A 23,479-nucleotide genomic window follows, 5' to 3' on the forward strand; every position below is an offset into this window, starting at 1 on the left:
CTTGCTCTAACCTATAGAATGTGACACCCTGCTGATCTCAGGGTTGGGCCTTCAGAAATCTGATGACCTCAGCTTTTAGTTTGAGGGCCCCAAGACACTATGTAAAAAAGAGTCCAGCCTCCCTTTTTCTCCCTGTTGGAGAAAGAGGCAACTGAGGCACTAGACATGCAAGTCAAGCCTCATGAGCACTCAGGCCCCCAGTTAAGCATTCCCAGCCAACACCACTAGGAGTAGACACCAGTAGTCCCCATCCAGCCCTGCCCACATCACAGAATTGGAACAAAGGAATGGTTTGTTATTTTAAGCCACTAGGTTTTGGAGTAGTTTACAGTGTTGCAGTAGGTAAACTTACATTAACAAACATGAAACTTTGAAATCAATATGAAACTTGCAAAGTAACAAAAAAGTGTATCAAGGACAGAAAAAGCAACTTATAGACCTATCACCTATTCTCAGGACTGAATGGCATTGATTTTTTTTTTTTTTTAAGAAAGTTATTGGTTTCAGCAAACCAAAAGACTCAAGAGTCCAGTTTATAGAAAATTTGAGAGTCCCTTGGATTGCAAGGAGATCCAACCAGTCCATTCTGAAGATCAGCCCTGGGATTTGTTTGGAAGGAATGATGCTAAAGCTGAAACTCCAGTACTTTGGTCACCTCATGCGAAGAGTTGACTCATTGGAAAAGACTCTGATGCTGGGAGGGATTGGGGGCAGGAGGAGAAGGGGACGACAGAGGATGAGATGGCTGGATGGCATCACTGACTCAATGGACGTGAATCTGAGTGAACTCCAGGAGTTGGTGATGGACAGGGAGGCCTGGCGTGCTATGATTCATGGGGTTGCAAAGAGTCAGACACGACTGAGCGACTGAACTGAACTGAAGGAGAAAGCGATTAGTAAAAAAGTAAAACCAAGCAGACACAGAGAAATGATTCCAGAAATTAGAGCAACACAGTGGTTTTCATCCTGCTTCTTTTAAAAATCACCTGGGGAAGTTTGGAAAAAGCAGATTCCTGGGCCCCACCTTTTAAAATCCTGATTTCACTTATCTGGGGTGGGTCAAGGATATTGTTCTGAGATGCTGCTGTGGCTTGGGACAGATTGTAAAGAATAAAAATAAACTTGCAGTCGAAAGGTTTAATATGGCAAATAAAGATTTTGGATTATATTGGAAGTTTCAGAAAAAAAAGAGCTGGTGAAGAGAGTAGGGGTGCAGATTTGAAGAGAAAGGGAATAATGAAAGAATTGCAAAGAGAGAAGAGACCCAAGCACACAGGATGTATTAATTGAATGGGTTTCTAAAGAACTTCTAAATGTTGCCCGAAGTCTCAAGAATGAAACTATTGCTTGCATATAGATTCATATGAAAGAGTGTAAGTCAAATTGGAACATGGAATCTTTTAAGAGCAGGGTTTATAGTGTACTTTCACTTACCTGATTTTATTTTTTCACAATGAGAGTTTGGCTTTTAATAACTAGACACATACACACACACACTATTTAAAAAGCAGCTGAGAGAACTTTTCGTTAATCACCTTTTAAAAATCACTCCTTATCTATTAAAATTTTAAAGTATATTAAAATGTGTAAGTCTACTATTTTGGATCGAAGGCAAGTGGATATAATATTCGAATATGAACTTAAGAGTCACAAAACTATTCATACCTTTTGGCCTAATTCCACTTTAGGATTATACCTCAAGGAAATGACCAGAAAGAAAAGAGGTAGCTTGCACAAAGACGGTCATAGAAATGCTACTTATAATACTGGAAAGTTGGAAAAATCTCAAAAGTTCAACAATAGTGACAAGGCTAAGTAAACCGTTGTGCATGATCAAGATAGAAAACTATGGAACACTGACTAGTGTGTGGACTAGGTGGATATACAGAAATGGTAACTGATGTTAAATAAAAAGACAACACCAGAATCCCTTTGTAGGGATCAGAGGATAACATGGAGGGGTGCAAATAGATAACTTATTATCCTTTCTCCATAAAATTATATAAAATCTGGATTTTTTAGGCCTTGTGAGCTGTTTGTAAATTTTTTGTTTTTCTTATTCATTGGAGTATAATTGCTTTACAATGTCGTGTTATTTTCTGCTGTACTATGAAGTGACTCAGCTGTATGTATACATATATTCCCTCCCTCTTGGCCTTCTCTCCCCTCCTTCCCCATGTCACCCCACCAGATCTTCACCAAGATGAACTCCCTGCGCTTTATAGTGGGTTCCGACTGGTTACCTACTTTACACATAGCAGCGTATATATATCAGTCCTAACGTTTAAATTCATCCCACCCTACTCTCCACCCCCACCACAACCCCTCCTGTCCTGGAACTAGGTTCATCTGAACCATAAAATCTGCATTTTTTTTTTTTTTTCTAATGGGAGAGATGCATGACCCAGGACTTGCCTACCGTGATTCTTCTCTTAACTTCTGACGCCTGTGCCAGTGTTTTGTCCTCCTGAAGCAATGCAGTTTAACACCACAAAAATAACTGAGTACATAAGCCACTGGGGTTGTTGTTTTTAATCCAGGATATGGTCAGTGTTTTGAAAATACGGGTGCAGTAAAGAATGTACCAGAAAGATATGGCAACTGGAGGTTATAGACATTCTTTCCCTTTCCTTTTCATGCCAGTCAAGTGATGGCATACACTTATGTGGTTGCTTTCACTATAATCAAAGGGAAAGACCAATCAGAATAGAATGTTTACTTCATTAAAAATAGGAACCTGAAACATAAACATTACCATATGCAAAATAGATAGCCAGTGGGAACTTGCTGTGTGCCACAGGGAGCTCAACCCAGTGCTCTGTGACAACCTAGAGGCTGGGATGGGGTGGGAGGTGGGAGGGAAGTTCAAGACGGAGGGGACAAGCGTGTCTGTTGCTGTTCAGTTGCTAAGCTGTGTCCAACACATGTCTACCTGGGGCTGATTCATGTTGATGTGTGGCAGAAACCAATACAACATTGTAAAGCAATTATCCTCCAATGAAAAATAAATTAATTTTTAAAAATATGAACGATCTGAAACATACCAAGAAATACAGAGAGTCATGCAATAAAGAGCCATGTTCTCAACACCAAGACTGAGCCAACGTGACTGTCCAGGAATCTTTGCATCTGCAGTACTATTCCTCACCTCTCCTCAGAGGTAAACCTGTTCAGGTAACATTGGTGTGTGTCCTGCCCTTACACTTTAAAATACTTGTACCACATCTATCAGAAATATAGAATGTCATTTTACTTACTTAAAAATTAAAATGGCAAAAATATAAAAAAAGAAGAAACAAACTAAAAACAAAAAACCACACACAAAAAAATTGAAATGGCATCATAATGTGTATATACCCTGCTGCAAATTCTTTTCATTTAACATTGCTTTTGAAATATAGGTATAATTAATTTTGTTTTAATGACTGCATGGTATTTTTTAAATTATTAATTTTATAATAAAGTTTTTTTAATAAAAAAATAAATATAATAAACATTCATGTTCAAGACCAAATTTAATCATATATTAGCACTGAGATATGTTAGTTTCAATCTTTTTTATGATCTTTTTTAAAGAAACAAAATTTCCATGGAAATGGAAGAATCAGCCTGCCTGACTTCAGACGGTACTACAAAGGTGCAGTCATCCAGACAGTATGGTACTGGCACAAAGACAGAAATATAGATCAATGGAACAAAATAGAAAGCCCAGAGATAAATCCACACACCTATGGACACCTTATCTTTGACAAAGGAGGCAAGAATATACAATGAAGAAAAGACAATCTCTTTAACAAGTGGTGCTGGGAAAAACAGTCAACCACTTATAAAAGAATGAAACTAGAACATTTTCTAACACCATACACAAAAATAAACTCAACATGGATTAAAGATCTAAATGTATGACCAGAAGCTATAAAACTCCTAAAGGAAAACATAGGCAAAACACTCTGACATAAATCACAGCAGGATCCTCTATGACCCACCTCCCAGAGTAATGGAAATAAAAGCAAAAATAAACAAATGGGACCTAACTAAACTTAAAAGCTTTTGCACAATGAAGGAAACTATAAGCAAGGTGAAAAGACAGCCTTCAGAATGGGAGAAAATAATAGCAAACGAAGCAACTGACAAAGAATTAATCTCAAAAATATACAAGCAGCTCATGCAGCTCAATTCCAGTAAAATAAGCAATCCAATCAAAAAACGGGACAAAGAACTAAACAGACATTTCTCCAAAGAAGACACACGGATGGCTAACACATGAAAAGATGCTCAACATCACTCATTATCAGAGAAACACAAATCAAAACCACAATGAGGTACCATCTCACACCGGTCAGAATGGCTATTATCAAAAAGTCTACAAGCAATAAATTCTGGAGAGGGTGCAGATAAAAGGGAGCCTTCTTACACTGTTGGTGGGAATGCAAACTAGTTCAGCGACTATGGAGAACAGTGTGCAGATTCCTTAAAAACCTGGAAATAGAACTGCCATATGACCCACCAATCTCACTGGTGGGATTACACACCGAGGGGGCATACACACTGAGGAAACCAGAATTGAAAGAGACACATGTGCCCCAATGTTCATCGCAGCCCTGTTCACAACAGCTAGGACACGGAAGCAATCTAGATGTCCATCGGCAGAAGAATGGATAAGAAAGCTGTGGTACATATACACAATGGGATATTACTCAGCTATTAAAAAGAATGCATTTGAATCATTTCTAATGAGGTCCATGAAACTGGAGCCTATTATACAGAGTGAAGTAAGTCAGAAAGAAAAACACCAATACAGTATATTAACACATATATATGGAATTTAGAAAGATGGTAATGATGACCCTATATTCAAGACAGCAAAAGAGACACAGATATAAAGAGCAGACTTTTGGACTCTGTGAGAGAAGATGAGGGTGGGATGATTTGAGAGAATAGCATTGAAATATGTATATTATCATATGAGAAACAGAGCGCCAGTCCAGGTTTGATGCACGAGACAGGGTGCTCAGGGCTGGTGCGCTGGGATGACCCTGAGGGATGGGATGGGGAGGGAGTTGGGAGGGGGGTTCAGGATGGGGGACACATGTACACCCACAGCTGATTCATGTCAATGTATGGCAAAAACCACTACAATATTGTAAAGTAATTAGCCTCCAATTAAAATAAAATAAAATAAAGAAACAAAACTTCCAAATACGTTTGTGGCCTCTGAACCCCTTTCCTTAATCCTAGTTCCCACCCTCCCTGTCTAGACAGTATGAAGTTAGTGGATATGATTCTGATGAATATTTTATTACTTTCCATATACATATATATTTATGATCCATAAACAGGGTATAGCTGTATTTTAAGTGGTTTCAACTTTTACAGAGATAACAGACATGTTATTCTCTGCACTTGCTTTTTTCACTAACATCACGTTTCTGGGCTTTAAGCATGCTGACAGATGGTGATTCCAGTTCTTGACAGATGTGATATTAGTTATTTATTGCCATTGCTGTATATTTTTTTCATCATATGACTATACTACATATGTTTATTGACTATTGAATGATAGAGATTTAGGTTGTTTCCAGGGTTTTTTGTTTGTTTGTTTGTTTGCTATTACACATACTACTACCAGGAAACTTATGGAAGAGACACGGAGAGACACAACCCAGATCCTCTTCCAAAGAGGGGCTCATTGGCTCACCTGTTGAGAGAGCTGCCGCTGCACAACCTTCAGTCAGGCTTCACCTTCCGGAAATCACATCAGCTTCATTCAAGGTTATCTTCTCTTCCAGGGACAACCCACAACCAATGGCTGGATGAACGCATAAACACCTGGTCCACTGTGGAAGCAACTCAGCTAAGAAGATCCCCATGGCCTCAGGGGTGTCAGGCCCCCATCACAGCTTGAGACCTCCATTGCCCCACTCCAGCTCCCTCCCCTCGTCTCTCTTTTTCAAGCCTTGATCCCAACGGCATGCTTAGTCAACCTGCACATTGAACTCTGCCAACATTCACAGATTAAAGAAGAAATATGATTATCTCAATACATGGGACAAGCATGTGGGAAAGGGTCCCCATGGAGAAGCACAAAAGCACATATGAGGGAAGTAACCTTATTGGACACCAAGCTTGCTCAAGCCTCAAGAGAGACCCAACCAGCTAAGACCCATCAACCTGTAGTGACGTGAGAGATGTAATAGATTGTTTTAAATCGTTAAGTTTGGGGGTGGTTTATTGCAAAGCAACATATAAAGAAACCGTAGCAATAGATGATAACTTAACATGATAATGCAGAACTAACAAAAACTAGGAAAAATATCCTAAGAATGACAAATCTTTAGATTCATTCCTATGAACATCCATAAGGTTAATAAACACCAACAGATACTGTTTCAGAGAACTTGGCTATGAGAACTATGATGGGCAGAATAATGTCCCCTCAAAGATATCCATAAACTAATCTTCAAAACCTGTGACTTTGTGAGGTTACTTGGCAAAAAAGAATTGAGGTTGCTGATGGAATTAAGATTCCATCTAATCAGCAGACACAAAAATTATCCTGGATTATCCTCATGGCCTGATAAAATCACAAGGATCGTTAAAAGTGGAAGAGGGAAGTGGAAGCCAAGAGTCAAAGGAGGGACCTCTCTAGTGGTCTACTGGCTAAGACCCCATGCTCCCAACAGGGGGCACCCAAGTTCGAACCCTGGTCAGGGAACCAGGTCCCTCATTAAGCAATTGAAGACGGAAGATACCATGTGCCACAACAAAGACTCAGTGCAACCAAATACATAAATAAACATTTATTTTAAAACAAAGAGTCAAAGAAGGAGATGTGACAAGAGAAACATGATCTGTCTCAGAAGAAATGTCGTGTGCTATGGGAAGAATCTGGCCCACTATTGCTGGCTTAGAAGATGGAGGGAGAAGCTACATGCCCGTGAATGTGGGCAGCCCCAGAAGCTGAAAAGGCCGAGCAAACGGATTGTGCCCTAGAGCTTCTAGAATAAACTTTGCAGCCTCACAGACAACTTGACTTTAGCTCAGTGAGACTCACTTTAGACTTGTGACCCCTAAAACTTAAAGATAGTAAATCTGAGTTGTTTCAAGTCACTAAATTGGTGGTAATTTGTTGCAGCAGCCATAGAAAATGAACACCAACCATACAGATATAAAAGAAACGGTATAAGGAAAGTAAGTGATGCAGGAAAGCGCGTGCATTTGGGAGTGGTATGTTGCTCTTCCTCTCAAACATTTTTTTTTTTAGAAATGGCAACTACTGTTTCAGGTTCTAGACTTCGTACCCAGGTTTTCTGCATCATGTGAGATGAAAACAGGACTGGATCTACACAGTAAGGAAAAGCTCAAACCCCTTTTAGTACCTGGAAAATCATCTCAAATAAGATAATGACGCCACACCCTCAAGATCTTCCTCCAGGGAGTCTGAAAAACTATCCATTTCTGTTTCTTAAAAAAAAAAAAAAATTATTTGTGATGATCCAGTCAAACTGAAGCTAATCACTACAATGTGAGCACCACGCTGTACTCATGTTTGTGCCCTTGGTGTGTCGCAGTTCAGTTAATGAATAGAACCAAGTGTTTGGTTCTATTTCGTGTCTGTGACAGCTATGAGAATGCGCGTCTCAGCTCCCTGAGCTTAATACTGACAGCCGGGGCTGCTCCGTTATGCATCCGCCACATTTCCTCCAGGTTGCTCCCAGCCACTGTCTGAGGAGACGGGGAACATGGCAGGGCCTGTTGGCTGTGAGACAGGAAACTCCTCCGACAGGAAACTTTGGCTTAAGGATCCCCACTGACCTAGAGAAAACACTCTAGACTGCTGCCCCCCAAGATGCTCTTCATTAAAGCTTCCCTTCTTCCTCACTCCTTCACAGTCACAAGCTCTCCCCTTTGCTCTGGCTCCCTCCCCATTTTTCCTTACAGGTGTTTCCCTCTAAATTCTCTTCCACATCTAATTCCATCATGCTATCCGCTTCTTGGGGCATCTTGATGAAGCATGGCTACTCTTAGGTACTGTCAGATAGTAGAAGCAGATTTATATCTGATGTACGTTTTGTTCACCTTCTCACTTCCCCTCCACTTCCTTTCCTTCTTTTTGCCCCTGAGAGGCCCTGCCAAAAGGTGAGAGTCCTCTTCCTAAAATTTTCACTGGGCATGAGTTGGGACAATGTACTCATGGAGACGTGAAAATTTAGGCATTTGAAACATTAGAGGAATGATAAATCTAAGGATAATGGAATTGGAGGGTTGTTATAAGATTGGGCTGAGACTAAGACTAATAATTAGAAGCTGTGGTAACTAACATCATCTACAGACTTGAAGGTCACTCTCTCAGGACAAAAGAATTTAACATCCAAGCTAAGATCCTAGTGTATGTTGAAAACTTGCCATGAGGGTGACTCCTAGAAACCTGGGAAAAGCAATGGGCCTCACAGAGCCCAATTTGAAATGCTTGAATTGCCAAGGTATACAAAAGAGGAAGGGATAAAAGAGGCAGGGAAGTGGGAACGCTGGAAGGGATATGCAATGTGAGGCCAGAACAAATATGTTTCCCAGGAAGGTCCCAAGGATATGCCATTCACTAAGGGTGTTCGTTAGAAATGTGCTGGTGAGAGGGGCCCCAGCACCCCATGAAGTTCACTGTGTCTCTCTTCTGCAGGCCAAGGTTAAAGGCAGAAGTGGTCAAAGAATCTGATTCACTGATAGCAACAGAGATGAGAAGGCCCTGGAGCAACAGAGGCTACTGTCAACATTTCACCATCAGAAGTCAGAGGGTGACAGGGTCCACAGTTATGGGATGGTTAATAAAACAAAGCATCCCAAGGGGGAAAATAGCTGAGCAGCCAATTGATTGACTGAAAGTCACTCAGTTGCGCCCAACTCTTTGCAACCCCATGAACTATACAGTCTCCAGGCTAGGATACTGGAGTGGGTAGCCTTTCCCTTTTCCAGGGGATCTTCCCACCCCAGGGATTGAACCCAGGTCTCCTACATTGCGGGCAGTTTCTTTACCAGCTGAGCCAAAACAGCTGAGCAGCCAATAGACACTGCTTAATATATTCACTACATTGCTAAAACAGAGCCAGAATGGACAAGGGGGAGGTTGAGGGAAGTACTTAGTCTCTCACCAAGTTTTCAAGGACTGTTGAAGACGGGGTCCAAGCTGATGCCAATACCCAACAACCAGAAACTTCATCATGGGCTCTGGGGCACAGTGAGGGCCTACAAGGGTCAGGTAATTAATGGAGTCTTGACCAAAGTCTAGGTCTACCAGGTCTGTGAATTCACCTGGTACTCATTTCCCTGGTCCCCAAATATATCTTGGGATTGCCATATGTGGCAGTCCCATACACTGAGCTTGTTGATGAGAGCTATCATAGTAGGGAAGGTCAAGTGGAAGCTTCTGAAATGGTTCATCTCCCATCAAGATAGTGAAGCAAAAGCAGTATAACCCTGGAGAGGGATAGCAGAGATTAGTGCCACCCTTAAAGATGTAGTCACGGCAGTCCCTAGAATATCTCTGTTAATTTGCTGGTCTGCTCCTCACAGAAACCAGATGGATTCTGAAGACTAGTGCTAACTCAACCAAAATATAGTCCTGATCACAGTTCCCCAGCTAGGCGTAATCTCTTTGCTAGAGCAGATAATATGGTCTCTGGTACTCAATATGCCTTCAAACTGTGGTGCTGGAGAAGACTCTTGAGACCCCTTGGACAGCAAGGAGATCAAACTAGTCAATCTAAAAGGAAATCAATCCTAAATATTCACTGGAAGGACTGATGCTGAAGCTGAAGCTCCAATACTTTGGCTACCTGGTGCAAAGAGCCAACTCACTGGAAAAGACCCTGATGCTGGGAAAGACCAAACGCCGGAGGACAAGGGGACAGCATAGGATGAGATGGTTGGATGGCATCATGGACTCAATGGATATGAATTTGAGCAAACTCTGGGAAATAGTGAAGGACAGGGAAGCCTGGCGTGCTGCAGTCCATGGGGTCACAGGGTCAGACACAAGTCAGAACAACAACATCTCAATATGCAACCATTGATTTGGTGAATGTGTCCTTTTCTATTCCAGCCAGGGAGAAAAGATCAGAAACACTTGGCTCCAGGGCCACATTAACTCTCCCACCATCTGTCACAATCTATAGACATCTCAACCACCTGGACGTAGTGCAGAATATCATATAGATACATTACATTGATGACACCATGCTGATCTGGCAGGATAGGGTGCTGGCATGCTGGCAACCTTGGTAAGACATATGCATTTCAGAGGGATGGAGACAAACTCTATAAAAATTCAGGCCCTGGCCAAGTCAGTGAAGTCTCTGCACATCCCGTGTTTAGGTATGTCAGGACATTCCATTTAAAGCAAAGGACATATTTGTGCACCATGCAGCCACTCTACAATAAAAGAAACACAATGACTGTTAAGCTTCCTTGGGCTTTGGATACAACACATTCCATACCTAGGAGAACTGCTACAGCTCATATGTTAGATGATATGGAAGATGCCAAATTTAAATTGGGCTGAGAGTAGAGACTGGCTGTCCAGCAGTCCTCACTGCGGAACAAGCAGCACTGCTGCTTAGAATAAAAATCCCAGCACACCCTGTGGGACTGAAGATGTTAGTAGAAGATACAGTGTAACACTTTCAGCAAGTCTCAGAGGAAGAATCACAACCCAGGCTCCTGGGGTTACCCACCCAGGTGAAAATGTGGCCTTCTGTAACTTTACTTATACCCAGAGAGTATTTATATACTCAGAGATCTTAAAATCATATACAGACCTAAATAAAGAATTGTAAAGTACCACAGGAATGTGCCATGGGAATTTCTGTTTGTTTCTGTTTATTTGTAGGATAACAATTACTAAGACAAAATGAGAAACATTGAAACAACTCTTTTGAAAAACCTTAAGAAAAAAGAGTATTGTGGAGAAACAATGACACCTGTGTGACCACAAACCAATTTTATCTAGCACTATTGTGATAAGACATAATGTTGTGGATAAATATTGCAATGCTAATATACATGTAAATAAAAATACTTCTCATAAACATACTTTTGAGGTTCATTCTTAGTATTTTTACTTATCTATAATGTATTATAAGAAGAGCTATGACCTATCATTTTTTATCAGAAAAACTGTTAGCAGTAACTTTTCTGCAGAAAAGAGGAAATTTTTCTATAATGTGCTATTGTTTGCTTAGCTGGTGAGCAGATTTGAAATGGATTTTCTCTGTTTCTTACTGCCTTTCAAAAGGTGTATTTCTGACTTGCATTTGAGAATTACCATAAATTGTTACAAGCTTTGAAAACATATGGTTTATATATAGAACTGTAAAAAGGTTCAAAAACCAGCCCTTTTCCCTTTTAGCTCATCCTTCCCCTTTCCTATGGTCAAAGCAGAAATATAGGTCTAAAATGTCCAATTGACTGATAGGGCTAAAGCTCTCGGCTGTTTATTCAGATGTCGGGACAAAACTGTATGGCTAACAATGTAAGGTTAATCCAAATGGTCTCGCATATATTTTAGAAATACGGATAAAAGCAACAAATAATTCCCATTGTGCTTTACTGTCAATGCAGAATACCTGTAATATGGATTGGATAGTAGCAGGAAAGAGTATGTGAATAGATTATAAGACCAATGAGGCAATTTTAAGAATGTGTTTCATCATAGTTCAGTATAAATAGCATAATTCTTCAGAATTACGTGATTTTTTTTTTTTGGTATGTGGATTATGAGAACTTTGATAATTGAATACAATTTCAAAAGGGCTCAAGTCGGTGACCTCAAAACGAGGTTCACAGAACAATACACAATGATGAAGCCAGAAGCAATAAAACACTGAAGAACGGAGACGTAAGCATACTGGTAGGACATGACTGAATGTTCACTTATTTTGCTTTGGAGTTTTCCTGGGTTGTCTTCAGACACCTTCCCTTTGTATCTGACAGTGTATCGCCAAGAGTGTTAAGGGGAGAACCCAACAGTCTAGGGGATCCCGACAAAGCTTAGCACACAGCTCACGTAACGTCACGGCGTACTTCCTTCTGAATACGGGAGTTATCCCTCCGAAATGGAAGGAAATGTACACTTGAGAGTCCCTCTGAATGACTGGAGTTCAAAAATGCTCAGTTCCTTCGCCTTTGTCCTTCTCTCCCTGGGTTTGGAGGCCACCTGTCCCGCAGGTCATACCTGCCGTTCTCACTGCGCGGCTCACCGGCTCGGGACCCGAGCCTGAGGAAGAGGAGACTCGCGCGCGCGGCCGCGAGCGGGCGGGGGCGGGGGCGGGAGACGCGGAGGGGCGGGGCCGACGCGCGCGAGCGAGGTGTGCGCGCCGCCGCCGCCGCGTCACCAGCGTGCGGCACGTGCCCGTGTTTACGTCCCTCGTGGAGCCGCTACGTCAGCAGCCGAATGGCAACATTGTGGCGATACTGAGGCTCCGCGCTCAGGAGACGCGTCCCTTCGTCAGGCCAGCTCCAGGCTGTCGGGAAGAAGAGGAGGAGGGGCACGGAGATCCGCCAGGGCGAGCGGCGGAGGCTCGCAAGCTCAGGGCCCCGACCACCCACCCGCCCGGCCGGCCCCGCGCCACCCGCGCCTCACCTCCGGGGCGCCGCAGACTCAGCCCGGCGGCCTCGCTCGGGGGGCGGCCCGGGCGGGCGCGGGGCTTGTAAACAGACCCAGCCGCACGTGACCATGTGAACTACCTGCTCCGGGGACGCGCATTGTCTTTCCCGCGAGCCGTGCCACAAAGGAGCGCGACGAGTCCGAGGACGGAGAGACAGGCGAGCGAGCGGGGAGAGCCGGCCGGCGCGCTAAGATGGCTGAAGGCGCCCGGCGAGGGTGAGTGGGGGGCGCGGCGCAGCCAGCCGGCGAGTCCTCCCGCGGGCAGGGCCAGCGGCGCCTTCCCCGCGGCCTGGCGCCGGAGCCACCATGTCGTTCGCGCTGGAGGAGACGGTCGAGTCGGACTGGGTAGCCGTGCGGCCCCACGTATTCGACGAGCGTGAGAAGCACAAGTTCGTCTTCATCGTAGCCTGGAACGAGATTGAGGGCAAGTTTGCCATAACCTGCCACAACCGGACGGCCCAGAGGCAGAGGAGCGGCACCCGGGATCAGGCGGGGGCGCGAGGCGGTGCCGAGTCAGGCGCGCTCGCATCCGACGGGACTCGCGGGCCGGGCAGCCCGGCGGGCAAGGGTCGGTCCGAGGCCACTGCCTCCGCGACTCTGGGCAGGAGCCCCGGGTCCCGGAGGCGCCCAGCCTGGCCAGAGGGCAGCTCTCCGCGGAGCGCATGCAGCCTTCGAGGGGACCCGTCGCTGCGGAGTCCGGCCGGCAAAGGGGCGGAGAGTCCTCTCCGGAGCCCGGTGAGGGCCAACCACAGCCCGGTCCGGAGGGCCTCCGGAGGCAGAGATGTGGCGGGGTCCGCCGCTGCGGCAGCCCCTCCGGCGGCCAAGGAGGCCCCGATGTCGGTGCGGGTAGTGAGCGCCTGCGGGACGGTCACCGAGGAGATCGAGGTGCTGGAAGTGGTGAGGGAAGATGAGGCGGACCCGGCGGCGCCGGCGCTCTCGGCCGCGGAGCAGCCACCGCCGGCCGCCGAACTGGAGTCTCCGGCCGAGGAGTGCAGCTGGGCCGGGCTCTTCTCCTTCCAGGATCTGCGCGCCGTGCACCAGCAGCTGTGCTCCGTGAACTCGCAGCTGGAGCCGTGCCTGCCGGTGTTTCCGGAGGAGCCGTCGGGCATGTGGACGGTGCTGTTCGGGGGCGCCCCGGAGATGTCCGAGCAGGAGATCGACACGCTGTGTTACCAGCTCCAGGTTTACCTGGGCCACGGCCTGGACACCTGCGGCTGGAAGATCCTGTCCCAGGTGCTGTTCACCGAGACCGACGACCCGGAGGAGTATTACGAAAGCCTGAGCGAGCTGCGGCAGAAGGGCTACGAAGAAGTGCTCCAGCGGGCCAGGAAGCGCATCCAGGAGGTAAGGACCCGGTCTAGGCTCCACGCATCGCTTTTGGCTCCACGCTGCCGCAGACTGGAGCCTCGGTCTAGGTTGTGCGCATTTGGGACTCTTGTTTTCCTAGCCAAACAACGGTACAGGAGGGGGCCCTGACCTTTCTCCCCCTTCATTCCTCTCAGAAGTGGGAAAAACCATGGCTTTCTTTAATTTGGCCTCTGAAGGAACTTGGGTAAACCTTTAGATATCTCCTCCTACTTATATAAGTTCTAGAAAATGCTCTGTTTACTACTAAGTAATGGTAGAAAGATTAAAGCCACTCAGAAGAAAGATGTCCCATAAATATAAGCTAAGTGAGTGATTCTCTTTGTTCCTAAAGTTCTTTCCAGCAATAATTGCCCGGATCATTAAACTTACTTTCCTGGTGTCATGTTCGTTTATTGAAAATGATTTGTCTTGTGAAGTAAAACTGGTCCGTTTTTTTGTCTCCAAATGTAATTTGGCAACTTTGGCAAATTTTAAATAATTTTTCTTCGGATGAGAGGCCTGTCCAAATAAAAAGCCCCTATTGACAGTTGGATACATACCTTAGGAATATCTCAAGCCTTTTAAGGAGGGCTGATGTTTCCCTTGTTTTAGGGAGGAAAAAGGTCTTGGATAGAAATGTTTATTATACTTTTGCACTTGACTAAAAGTAGTCCAGGCGCTTATTTTCAAACGAATCCTTAAAATTCCAGGAAATAATGGGAAAAGGTCTGAATGGTTATACATAGAGAGCTCTACGATGTGTAGGATGTATAATTGGAGGTCATGCGTACTTAAGAGCCTCTGCCGGAAAACTACTAAAAAAAGTATTCTCGGTCTCAAAATTATTATTTTTAGTATTAGTACCAATTGAGGTTGGAGTTGGGTTGGGGAAATGCCTCCTTTTGACGTGCTTATATTCTTTGCCTGTGTTTACATACTACTGGAATCTTGGGAGTATGTGCCAGGAAGCAGGAACCTCCTGATTTCTTCATAGAATATTCTCTATTTGGGATTTAGGAAGTAATTCTTCCTCACTTACTCCACAGTGCTTTCTTAAAACCTGGTGACTCCAGGTTTTCACTTCGTCCTGTTAGATAACTTGATGCTAAACATCACCCATCATGATGTGATCCCATAGTTCTAGGGATCTCTTTTTATTTCCCTTTTTATCATCTCACTTCTGGAGTCTTTGTTCTATTAATACCTTCAATCATTTTTGGAAGGAAGTGACAAATCTTAAATGGTCATGTTCTTTTCAGAGTTTTCATAGTGACCTGTGTCTCTTTTAAACTGTAAGGACAAAGTTAGTGCTTCTTTTGGTTATTTGTTTTACAGGTATATATTATTATTTTTTTCTTTTTACTTTTCTGTTTTTTAATCCCTAAATGTTGAAGATATGTTTGGTTTTTTTTGATACTCAGAAAAAGTAATTGTAGTGTTTTGTTTTTTTTTTTTCATTCGAATTGGGTCAAAAGTGAGGACTGCTGAGAAATAGTTTTCTAGAACTCATGTCCGTTTTGTTAGAAAGAGTATTTTTCCTAATTAAGGTTATATTGACCATATGTTTTATCCTCTAACAGGATATTTAATTTTTTTGTAGAGTATTTTGGAGGAAGGGGAGCAACTCAATAAATGGAGTTTAAGTTCTTGAACATTAAATACATAAATTCTGGGTTCTTCACATAGTTGACTGAACAGTATTTGAAAAATAGCTATCAGGGAAGAACAACAGATAGGTTCAATTATAATGCCCACCCTGATTTCTACTGGAAGGCTATTTTGGAAAAAAATAGGCTCAGTAGGAGGAAAGGGTTGCATGATTAATCAGTGATATCTACCATGAGTGTGATAGTGCGAGTGTATAGTATAACTGCCATATATTTTTTCTACCCCATCTGCTTAGCAGTAACATTCTTTTAGGTAAAATTTTTGTAGAAGTTGTGTCATTTTTTGTTGTCTGTTCTATTGAGTTAGTAATTATGTCTAAATCAGTCTTGGTTTTTGGTTTTAATTCTTAGTCTCACAATTGTGTGGAATTAACCATAGGTTTTTTAAAGCTAGGTAATATGTGGTGAATCAGACATAGGTAGTACGTGGTGAATCAGGTATGCGAGCGCAATCCTTTGGTCGTGTTTTTTCCTTTTTTAATTTCTCTGAATCTGTTTTCGAGTTCTTTATTCTACAGTATTCCTTTTCCAATATATTTAAAGGTTTTAATTTAAAGACCACACCAATTTGTGTTCAAAATGCCAGTAAATTGTTGAAGGAGAGGTTTGTTTTATTTATTTTTTTAATAGGACAGACTGTACAGTGAGATTGTAAACTTCTCAAGGTCACTGGCCTTGACAGTATCTTGGAATTCTCTTCTTTGCCACCCCTAGTTCAGGGCCACAAATCTTGTGAGCACTCTTAATAATAGTGGACAAAAGACACCAGTTTCTAAAAAAGATTTGGAGGAAGTGTTATTTTAATATAAAGTTGTAAGTAAATTTTCAAGCTGATAAATGTAAATTCCTCAAGGAACCCTGCTATTTATAAACTAGGAGAAAAATCTGTTTAAAACTATAAAAATATAACCTCCTAAATAAGGAGTGGTTATCTGGGGGTGGTGAATTTCCTGTGAATTGAGAGAAGCTATTGATAGACTTTAATGGAATACCTAAAGTAGTTTGCAGAGTTTTATATGCAGAGGCGTATTTGCAGTTTTGGAGAGAAAGACTGAAAGGTATTCTTCAAAAAGAGCCTTAAAATCACAATTATGAAATGTCTACTTTGTAAACTTAGGACATAACCTCTTTTGGAGTTTAGTTTTGGGAATATATTTATGATTTATATGGGGTTATAAGAAGTACTCCTATATCTGTCTTGTGGAGTATTGAAGTATTTACTAAACCTTACATTTTCTGCCAGAAGTTTTTGTTACTAGTTCACAAATTTGGTCAACTGACTAGTTTGTAAGGAGGTACTTTATACAATACTAATGAAATTATTTTTAGATGAATTAAGAATTGTAGATTGTATACTACTTAGGCCTTTAATCTTGAATACAAATGAAATGTGAAATTTATTACATGGTAGGCTTGTCTTGAACTTTAACAAGGATTTACTGTAAGTAGTGCTATTTATATAGCAAGCACTCAATCCCTGAATGAATCAAGTGCCATCAGGACCTCTTGGAATGGTTTCAACAGTAGCTTTGGTTGTTGGTTAAAAGTTGAGTATTGTATTATAAGCCATAGTATGGTTTACCCTTTGATGATATGAAATAAAAGTCCTTTAGATAGTAAACCTCAACGATGATGATAGAGTTGACTAAAATCTAAAAATCAGTGTTCACTTTGGAATTTATTATGTTTATAGAATTGCTCAGTTCTAACTTTTCCAATTGAAACCACTGAGAGAAGCATGTGTTTTCAAAAGTAGCCATGTAAGGCACACAGTAGACAGAGACTACCTTGTGTTTGGGGTAAGAAAGATGTGGGGTTAAATGAGTGCTCATCATTTCTGTGACCTGCTTAGTTATTTAACCTCTTTAAAACAGAAATGGGGGAAATACGTAAAGGATTTCTGAAGATTTAAGACATTATGAAAAAGTACCTAACAAAGTGGCGTTCAGAAAGTGTTGTTTCAAAGGAATGTAAATATTTAGTGGCGCTATTTTAGGTGTTGGGTACTTCACATTACCTGTCTTCATCCTCCATACTATCTTTTGAGGCAGGTGATGTTTTATACCTATTTTATAGGAAGGAGAAGTTGCTTTGGCCAACTTGAACCAGCTTTTTTGGGGCTCCAAAATTACTGCAGATGGTGATTGCAACCATGAAATTAAAAGACTCTTACTCCTTGGAAGGAAAGTTATGACCAACCTAGACAGCATATTAAAAAGCAGAGACATTACTTTGCCAACAAAGGACCATCTAGTCAAGGCTATGGTTTTTCCATTGGTCATGTATGGATGTGAGAGTTGGACTGTGAAGAAAGCTAAGTGCCGAAGAATTGATGCTTTTGAACTGTGGTGTTGGAGAAGACTCTTGAGAGTCCCTTGGACTGCAAGGAGATCCATCCAGTCTATCCTAAAGGAGATCAGCCCTGGGTGTTCATTGGAAGGAGATGCTAAAGCTGAAACTCTAGTACTTTGGCCACCTCATGGGAAGAGTTGACTCATTGGAAAAGACTCTGATGCTGGGAGGGATTGAGGGCAGGAGGGGAAGGGGATGACAGAGGATGAGATGGCTGGATGGCATCACTGACTCGATGGACATGAGTTTGAGTAGACTCCGGGAGTTGATGATGGACAGGGAGGCCTGGCGTGCTGTGATTCATGGGGTCACAAAGAGTCATCCACTACTGAGTGACTGAACTGAACCAGCTAAGGAGTGACTAAACTCAGATTCAACTTTGATTTGTCCTCATTCAAACATATGCCTTTTCTGCCTTTTTTCCGTGATGACATTAGAAGAGATGTCAGTCTCCACTCCTGAGAATGGGGGGGTGGCATCAGTATTTTAAAATCTAGTTGGTTCGGTGATGCACTTTTAAGGTAATGCATTTGTTTTACTTCAAATTAATTGTGACAGGCATAGTGTAGGGCATAGTTCTCATGTTATGCTTTAGAAGCAGGTTGCCTAGGTTAGACAAGAGTGCCCAATCACTGTTTTCCTTTGTGTTTTAAAATGACTTGTCTATAAACAACTCTGACTTGAGTTGTTCAGCAGAAGGTCAAGGAGCTCTATGAAGATTGTTTACTTATCATTTCCCTCCTCCCATTTATGACTTTACTGATTTTCCCAGGAAAACTAAGATTAGCTATAAAACTGGAGTACTGCTAAAATCCCAGCTACAGACAGTCCTTGACTTAAGGTCATTCGGCTTTAAGATGATATGAGTGAGATACCCATTCAGTAGGAACTGGACTTCCTCTCCTGGGTACCATACTCTTTTGTAACACTGGGCAGCGAGCCGTCACTCCCAGTCAGCCATGTGATCACAAGGGTAAACAACCGTTCTGTGCTCATACAACCCTTCTGTTGTCACATCAGTACAGTATTAAAATCAAGTACTTGAGATACTCAGCACTTTATTATAAAGTAGACTTTGTTTTAGATGAGTTTTGCCCAAGTATAGGGTAAGGTGAGTGTTCTGAGCATACTTAGGCTAGGCTATGCTATAATGTTCAGTGGGTGAGGTATACTGAATGCAGTTCTGACTTAGAGTATTTTCAACTTATGACGCGTTTATTGGTCAGTGACCCCAATGCAAGTCAAGGAAGATCTGTTATACTTGTTGTATACTTGTTATGTATCTGTTATATATATATATCTCTAATATGTCACTAGAGAAATGACAGTCTTTTAGGAGCCCTAGGATGCTAGTCTTTGGGCCAGTGAGCCACGACCCATGATTAGGCATAAGTAGTAGAAGCAGGCTGGGGAGGGACATAATGTACTCGGTTGCAGTGGAGAGAGAGCCGTTCTGCCTGGATAGTTACATAAACAGTGCAAACTGCTCTTTTACTATAAAACACAGTTATGGGATAATGAAGCTAAATGAATTTTGTGGGATTCCTGAAAATTATGATGAAAGACTTAAAAGCTGGAAGCTGTTAAAATAATCACTTAGATATTTGTCGTTTTCCTCAGTCCTGTGCCCTAATAAACTTTTGGCCATTTTTCATATAACTGGAAAAAAAAAGATAGGTGTGGGAAAAAAGTTGAATATGTGCTTCTGTGGTTAGTCTTTCTGTAAAACAGAAAAATGGAGGCTGGTGGCAGGACGGCAGCCTTCCCAATAAATAATTTATGTGGTGGTTTCTCTGCTTGCTGTTTGACATCACATGATGCCTGGCCCACCAGATATTTCACAGACATGTTTCCTCCTTGCAAAAACAAGGCCAGCTTGGACAAATATACTACTTCTGTAATGTGAGTACAAGGGTGTGTGTGTGCGTGCGCGCTGAAGGGAGAAGGTGAGTGGGAGGTTTGGTTTGTCAAACATAACAGTTGTTATGGTTGAATTAGCAATCTTCATTCCCCAGATCTTCACATTTAGCTTTAGTCTCAGTGTTCTCCATTGCTGCTTTATTTGGCCTCTAATTGACTGTAGGATATTGTTGGAAGTGGTACTTGAAAGGGCAGGGTGAATTCCCATTGATGGTTAGATTTATGTGTGCTTATTTTTTTTGTAATGGGAAATTTCCCTATGGCTCTTTTTATTACTCATTAATAGGCCAGCGTTTGCTCCCTTTGAAGCTGCCCAGTTTCCTTAGCTGTCATAGGAGAAAAATTAAGTTTTAAGGGCAAAAGACAGGCAGTGAAGACTAAACAGTAGTTCTTGGTGCTAATTGCTTTTTGGTATAGGTGGTGGAGTTCATTCGGCTCTTCAAGCTTCTTATAGGGGACTGTTAATGCCAACTAGGCTTAGCACAGAGTGTCTAAGTCATTAAAACTGTGTGGGGCAGAGAAGCATTCATTTAGCAAAAGGCTAGAAAATTTTGTGAGTTGTTTTTCCTAAATATGGGGAACTGCCTTTATCCCTGTCCTTGAATTTTAAATTTTAGTTATGATTTGGTATAACATGTAACTTCAAACTATAGTGAAGCTTTTGTATAATCAACTGTGAAAGAAATATAAACCTTGTGGGCTAGACATTTTTAGAGAATGGTCTTAAAGAAAAATGAAGTTCATTTAATGACTTGGGGTTTTATTGTAGCTTTTAAGGTTATAGTGAAGGTGATGGCTTGGGGCTTAGTTTATTCAACCAGTATTAGTGCATTCATATAATGTTCAGTTGCTCATTCATGTCCGACTCCATGACTCCATGGACTGCAGCACGCCAGGCCTCCTTGTCCATCATCAACTCCCGGAGTTTACTCTAACACGTGTCCAGTTGAGTCAGTGATACCATCCAGCCATCTCATCCTCTGTCATCCCCTTCTCCTCCTGCCTTCAATCTTTCCCAGCATCAGGGTCTTTTCACATGAGTCAGTTCTTTGCAACAGGTGGCCAAAGTATTGGAGTTTCAGCTTCAGCATTAGTGAAGCTGAATGAATATTCAGCATCCAATGAATGTTCAGGACTGATTTCCTCTAGGATGGACTGGTTGGATCTCCTTGCAGTCCAAGGGACTCTCAAAGAGTCTTCTTCAACAGCACAGTTCCAAAAGCATCAACTCTTTGGTGCTCAGCTTTCTTTATAGTCCAACTCTCACATCCATACATGACTACTGGAAAAACCATAGCTTTGACTAGATGGACCTTTGTTGGCAATAATGTCTCTGCTTTTCAATATGCTGTCTAGTTTGGTCATAACTTTTCTTCCAAGGAGCAAGCGTCTTTTAATTTCAAGGCTGCAGTCACCATCTGCAGTGATTTTGGAGCCCCCCAAAATAGTCTGTCACTGTTTCCATTGTTTCCCCATCTGTTTGTGAACAAGTAATCTCTGGGAGTTGGTGATGGACAGGGAGGCCTGGTGTGCTGTGATTCATGGGGTTGCAAAGAGTCGGACTCAACTAGCAACTGAACTGAACTGAATTGAATGGAACCAGATGCCATGATCTTAGTCTTCTGAATGTTGAGTTTTAAGCCAACTTTTCACTCTCCTCTTTCACTTTTTCATCAAGAGGCTCTTTAATTCTTCTTTACTCTCTGCCATAAGGGTGGTGTCATCTGCATATCTGAGGTTATTGATACTTCTCCCAGCAATCTTGATTCCAGCTTGTGCTTCATCCAGCCTGGCATTTCTAATGATATACTCTGTGTTTAAGTTAAATAAATATGGTGAAAATATACAGCCTTGATGTACTCCTTTCCTAATTTGGAACCAGTCTGTTGTTCCATGTCCAGTTCTAAGTGTTGCTTCTTGACCTGCGTACAGATCTCTCAGGAGGCAGGTCAAGTGGTCTGGTATTCCCATCTCTTGAAGAATTTTCCGCAGTTTGTTGTGATCCACACAATCAAAGGCTTTGGCATAGTCAATAAAGCAGAAGTAGATGTTTTTCTGGAACTCTCTTGCTTTTTCGATGATCCAGCGGATGTTGGCTATTTGATCTCTGGTTCCTCTGACTTTTCTAAATTCAGCTTGAACATCAGGAAGTTCACTGTTCACGTACTGTTGAAGCCTGGCTTGGAGAATTTTCAGTATTACTTTACTAGCGTGTGAGGTGAGTGCAATTGTGTGGTAGTTGGAGCATTCTTTGGCATTGCCTTTCTTTGGGATTGGAATGAAAACGGACCTTTTCCAGTCCTGTGGCCACTGCTGAGTTTTCCAAATTTGCTGGCATCTTGAGTGCAACACTTTCACAGCATCATCTTTTAGGATTTAAAATAGCTCAACTGGAATTCCATCACCTCCACTAGCTTTGTTTGTAGTGATGCTTTCTAAGGCCCGCTTGACTCCGCACTTCAGGATGTCTGGCTCTAGATGAGTGATCACACCATCATGATTATCTGGTCTGTGAAGATCTTTCTTGTATAGTTCTTCTGTGTATTCTTGCCACCTCTTAATATCTTCTGCTTCTGTTAGGTCCATACTATTTCTGTCCTTTATTGAGCGCTTCTTTGCATGAAATGTTCCCTTGATATCTCTAATTTTCTTGAAAAGACCTCTAGTCTTTTCCATTGTATTGTTTTTCTCTATTTCTTTGCATTGATCACTGAAGAAGGCTTTCTTATCTCTCTTTGCTGTTTTTTGGAACTGCGTTCAAATGGTTATATCTTTCCTTTTCTCCTTTGCCTTTCACTTCTCTTCACAGCTATCTGTAAGGCCTCGTCAGACAACCATTTTGCCTTTTTTCATTTCTTTTTCTTGAGGATGGTCTTGATCACTGCCTACTGTACAATGTCAGGAACCCCCGTCCTTAGTTCATCAGGCACTCTATCAGATCTGATCCCTTGATCTATTTGTCACTTCCACTATATAATCGTAAGGGATTTGATTTAGGTCATACCTGAATGGTCTAGTGGTTTTCCCTACTTTCTTCAGTTTAAGTCTGGAATTTGGCAATAAGGAGTTCATGATCTGAGCCACAGTCAGTTCCCGGTCTTTGTCTTTGTATAGAGCTTCTCCATCTTTGGCTGCAAAGAATATAACAATCTGATTTCGGTATTAACTGTCTAGTGAAGTTCATGTGTTGAGTCTTCTCTTTTGTTGTTGGTAGAGGGTGTTTGCTATGACCAGTGTGTTCTTTTGGCAAAACTCTATTAGCCATCGTTGCATGAAATATTTCCTTGGTATCTCTAATTTTCTTGAAGAAATCTCTAGTCTTTCCAATTCTATTGTTTTTCTCTATTTCTGTACTCCATTCTGTTTCCTTCATTCCATATTCCAAGGCCAAATTTTCCTGTTACTCCAGGTGTTTCTTGACTTCCTACTTTTGCATTCCAGTCCCCTGTGATGAAAAGGGTATCATTTTTGGGTGTAAGTTCTAGAAGGTCTTGTAGGTTTTCATAGAACCATTCAGCTTCAGCTTCTTCAGCAT

The 23,479-nt window shown here is 42.2% G+C and overlaps 1 protein-coding gene across 1 annotated transcript in view; it reads left to right on the forward strand.

Moving 5' to 3' along the window:
• The first annotated feature begins 12,435 nt into the window (after nt 1–12,435).
• The window catches only part of JMY (junction mediating and regulatory protein, p53 cofactor), a 76,230-nt gene continuing 65,186 nt past the window's right edge, over nt 12,436–23,479 (forward strand). The window contains exon 1 of the mRNA XM_042252021.2: nt 12,436–14,002. Within this exon, the coding sequence (XP_042107955.1) occupies nt 12,965–14,002 (1,038 nt within the window). The 5' untranslated portion in view covers nt 12,436–12,964. The remainder of the gene's footprint in view (nt 14,003–23,479) is intronic.

This window comes from Ovis aries, chromosome 7 (assembly GCF_016772045.2).
Source record: "Ovis aries strain OAR_USU_Benz2616 breed Rambouillet chromosome 7, ARS-UI_Ramb_v3.0, whole genome shotgun sequence".
NCBI classification, from domain to species: domain Eukaryota; kingdom Metazoa; phylum Chordata; class Mammalia; order Artiodactyla; family Bovidae; genus Ovis; species Ovis aries.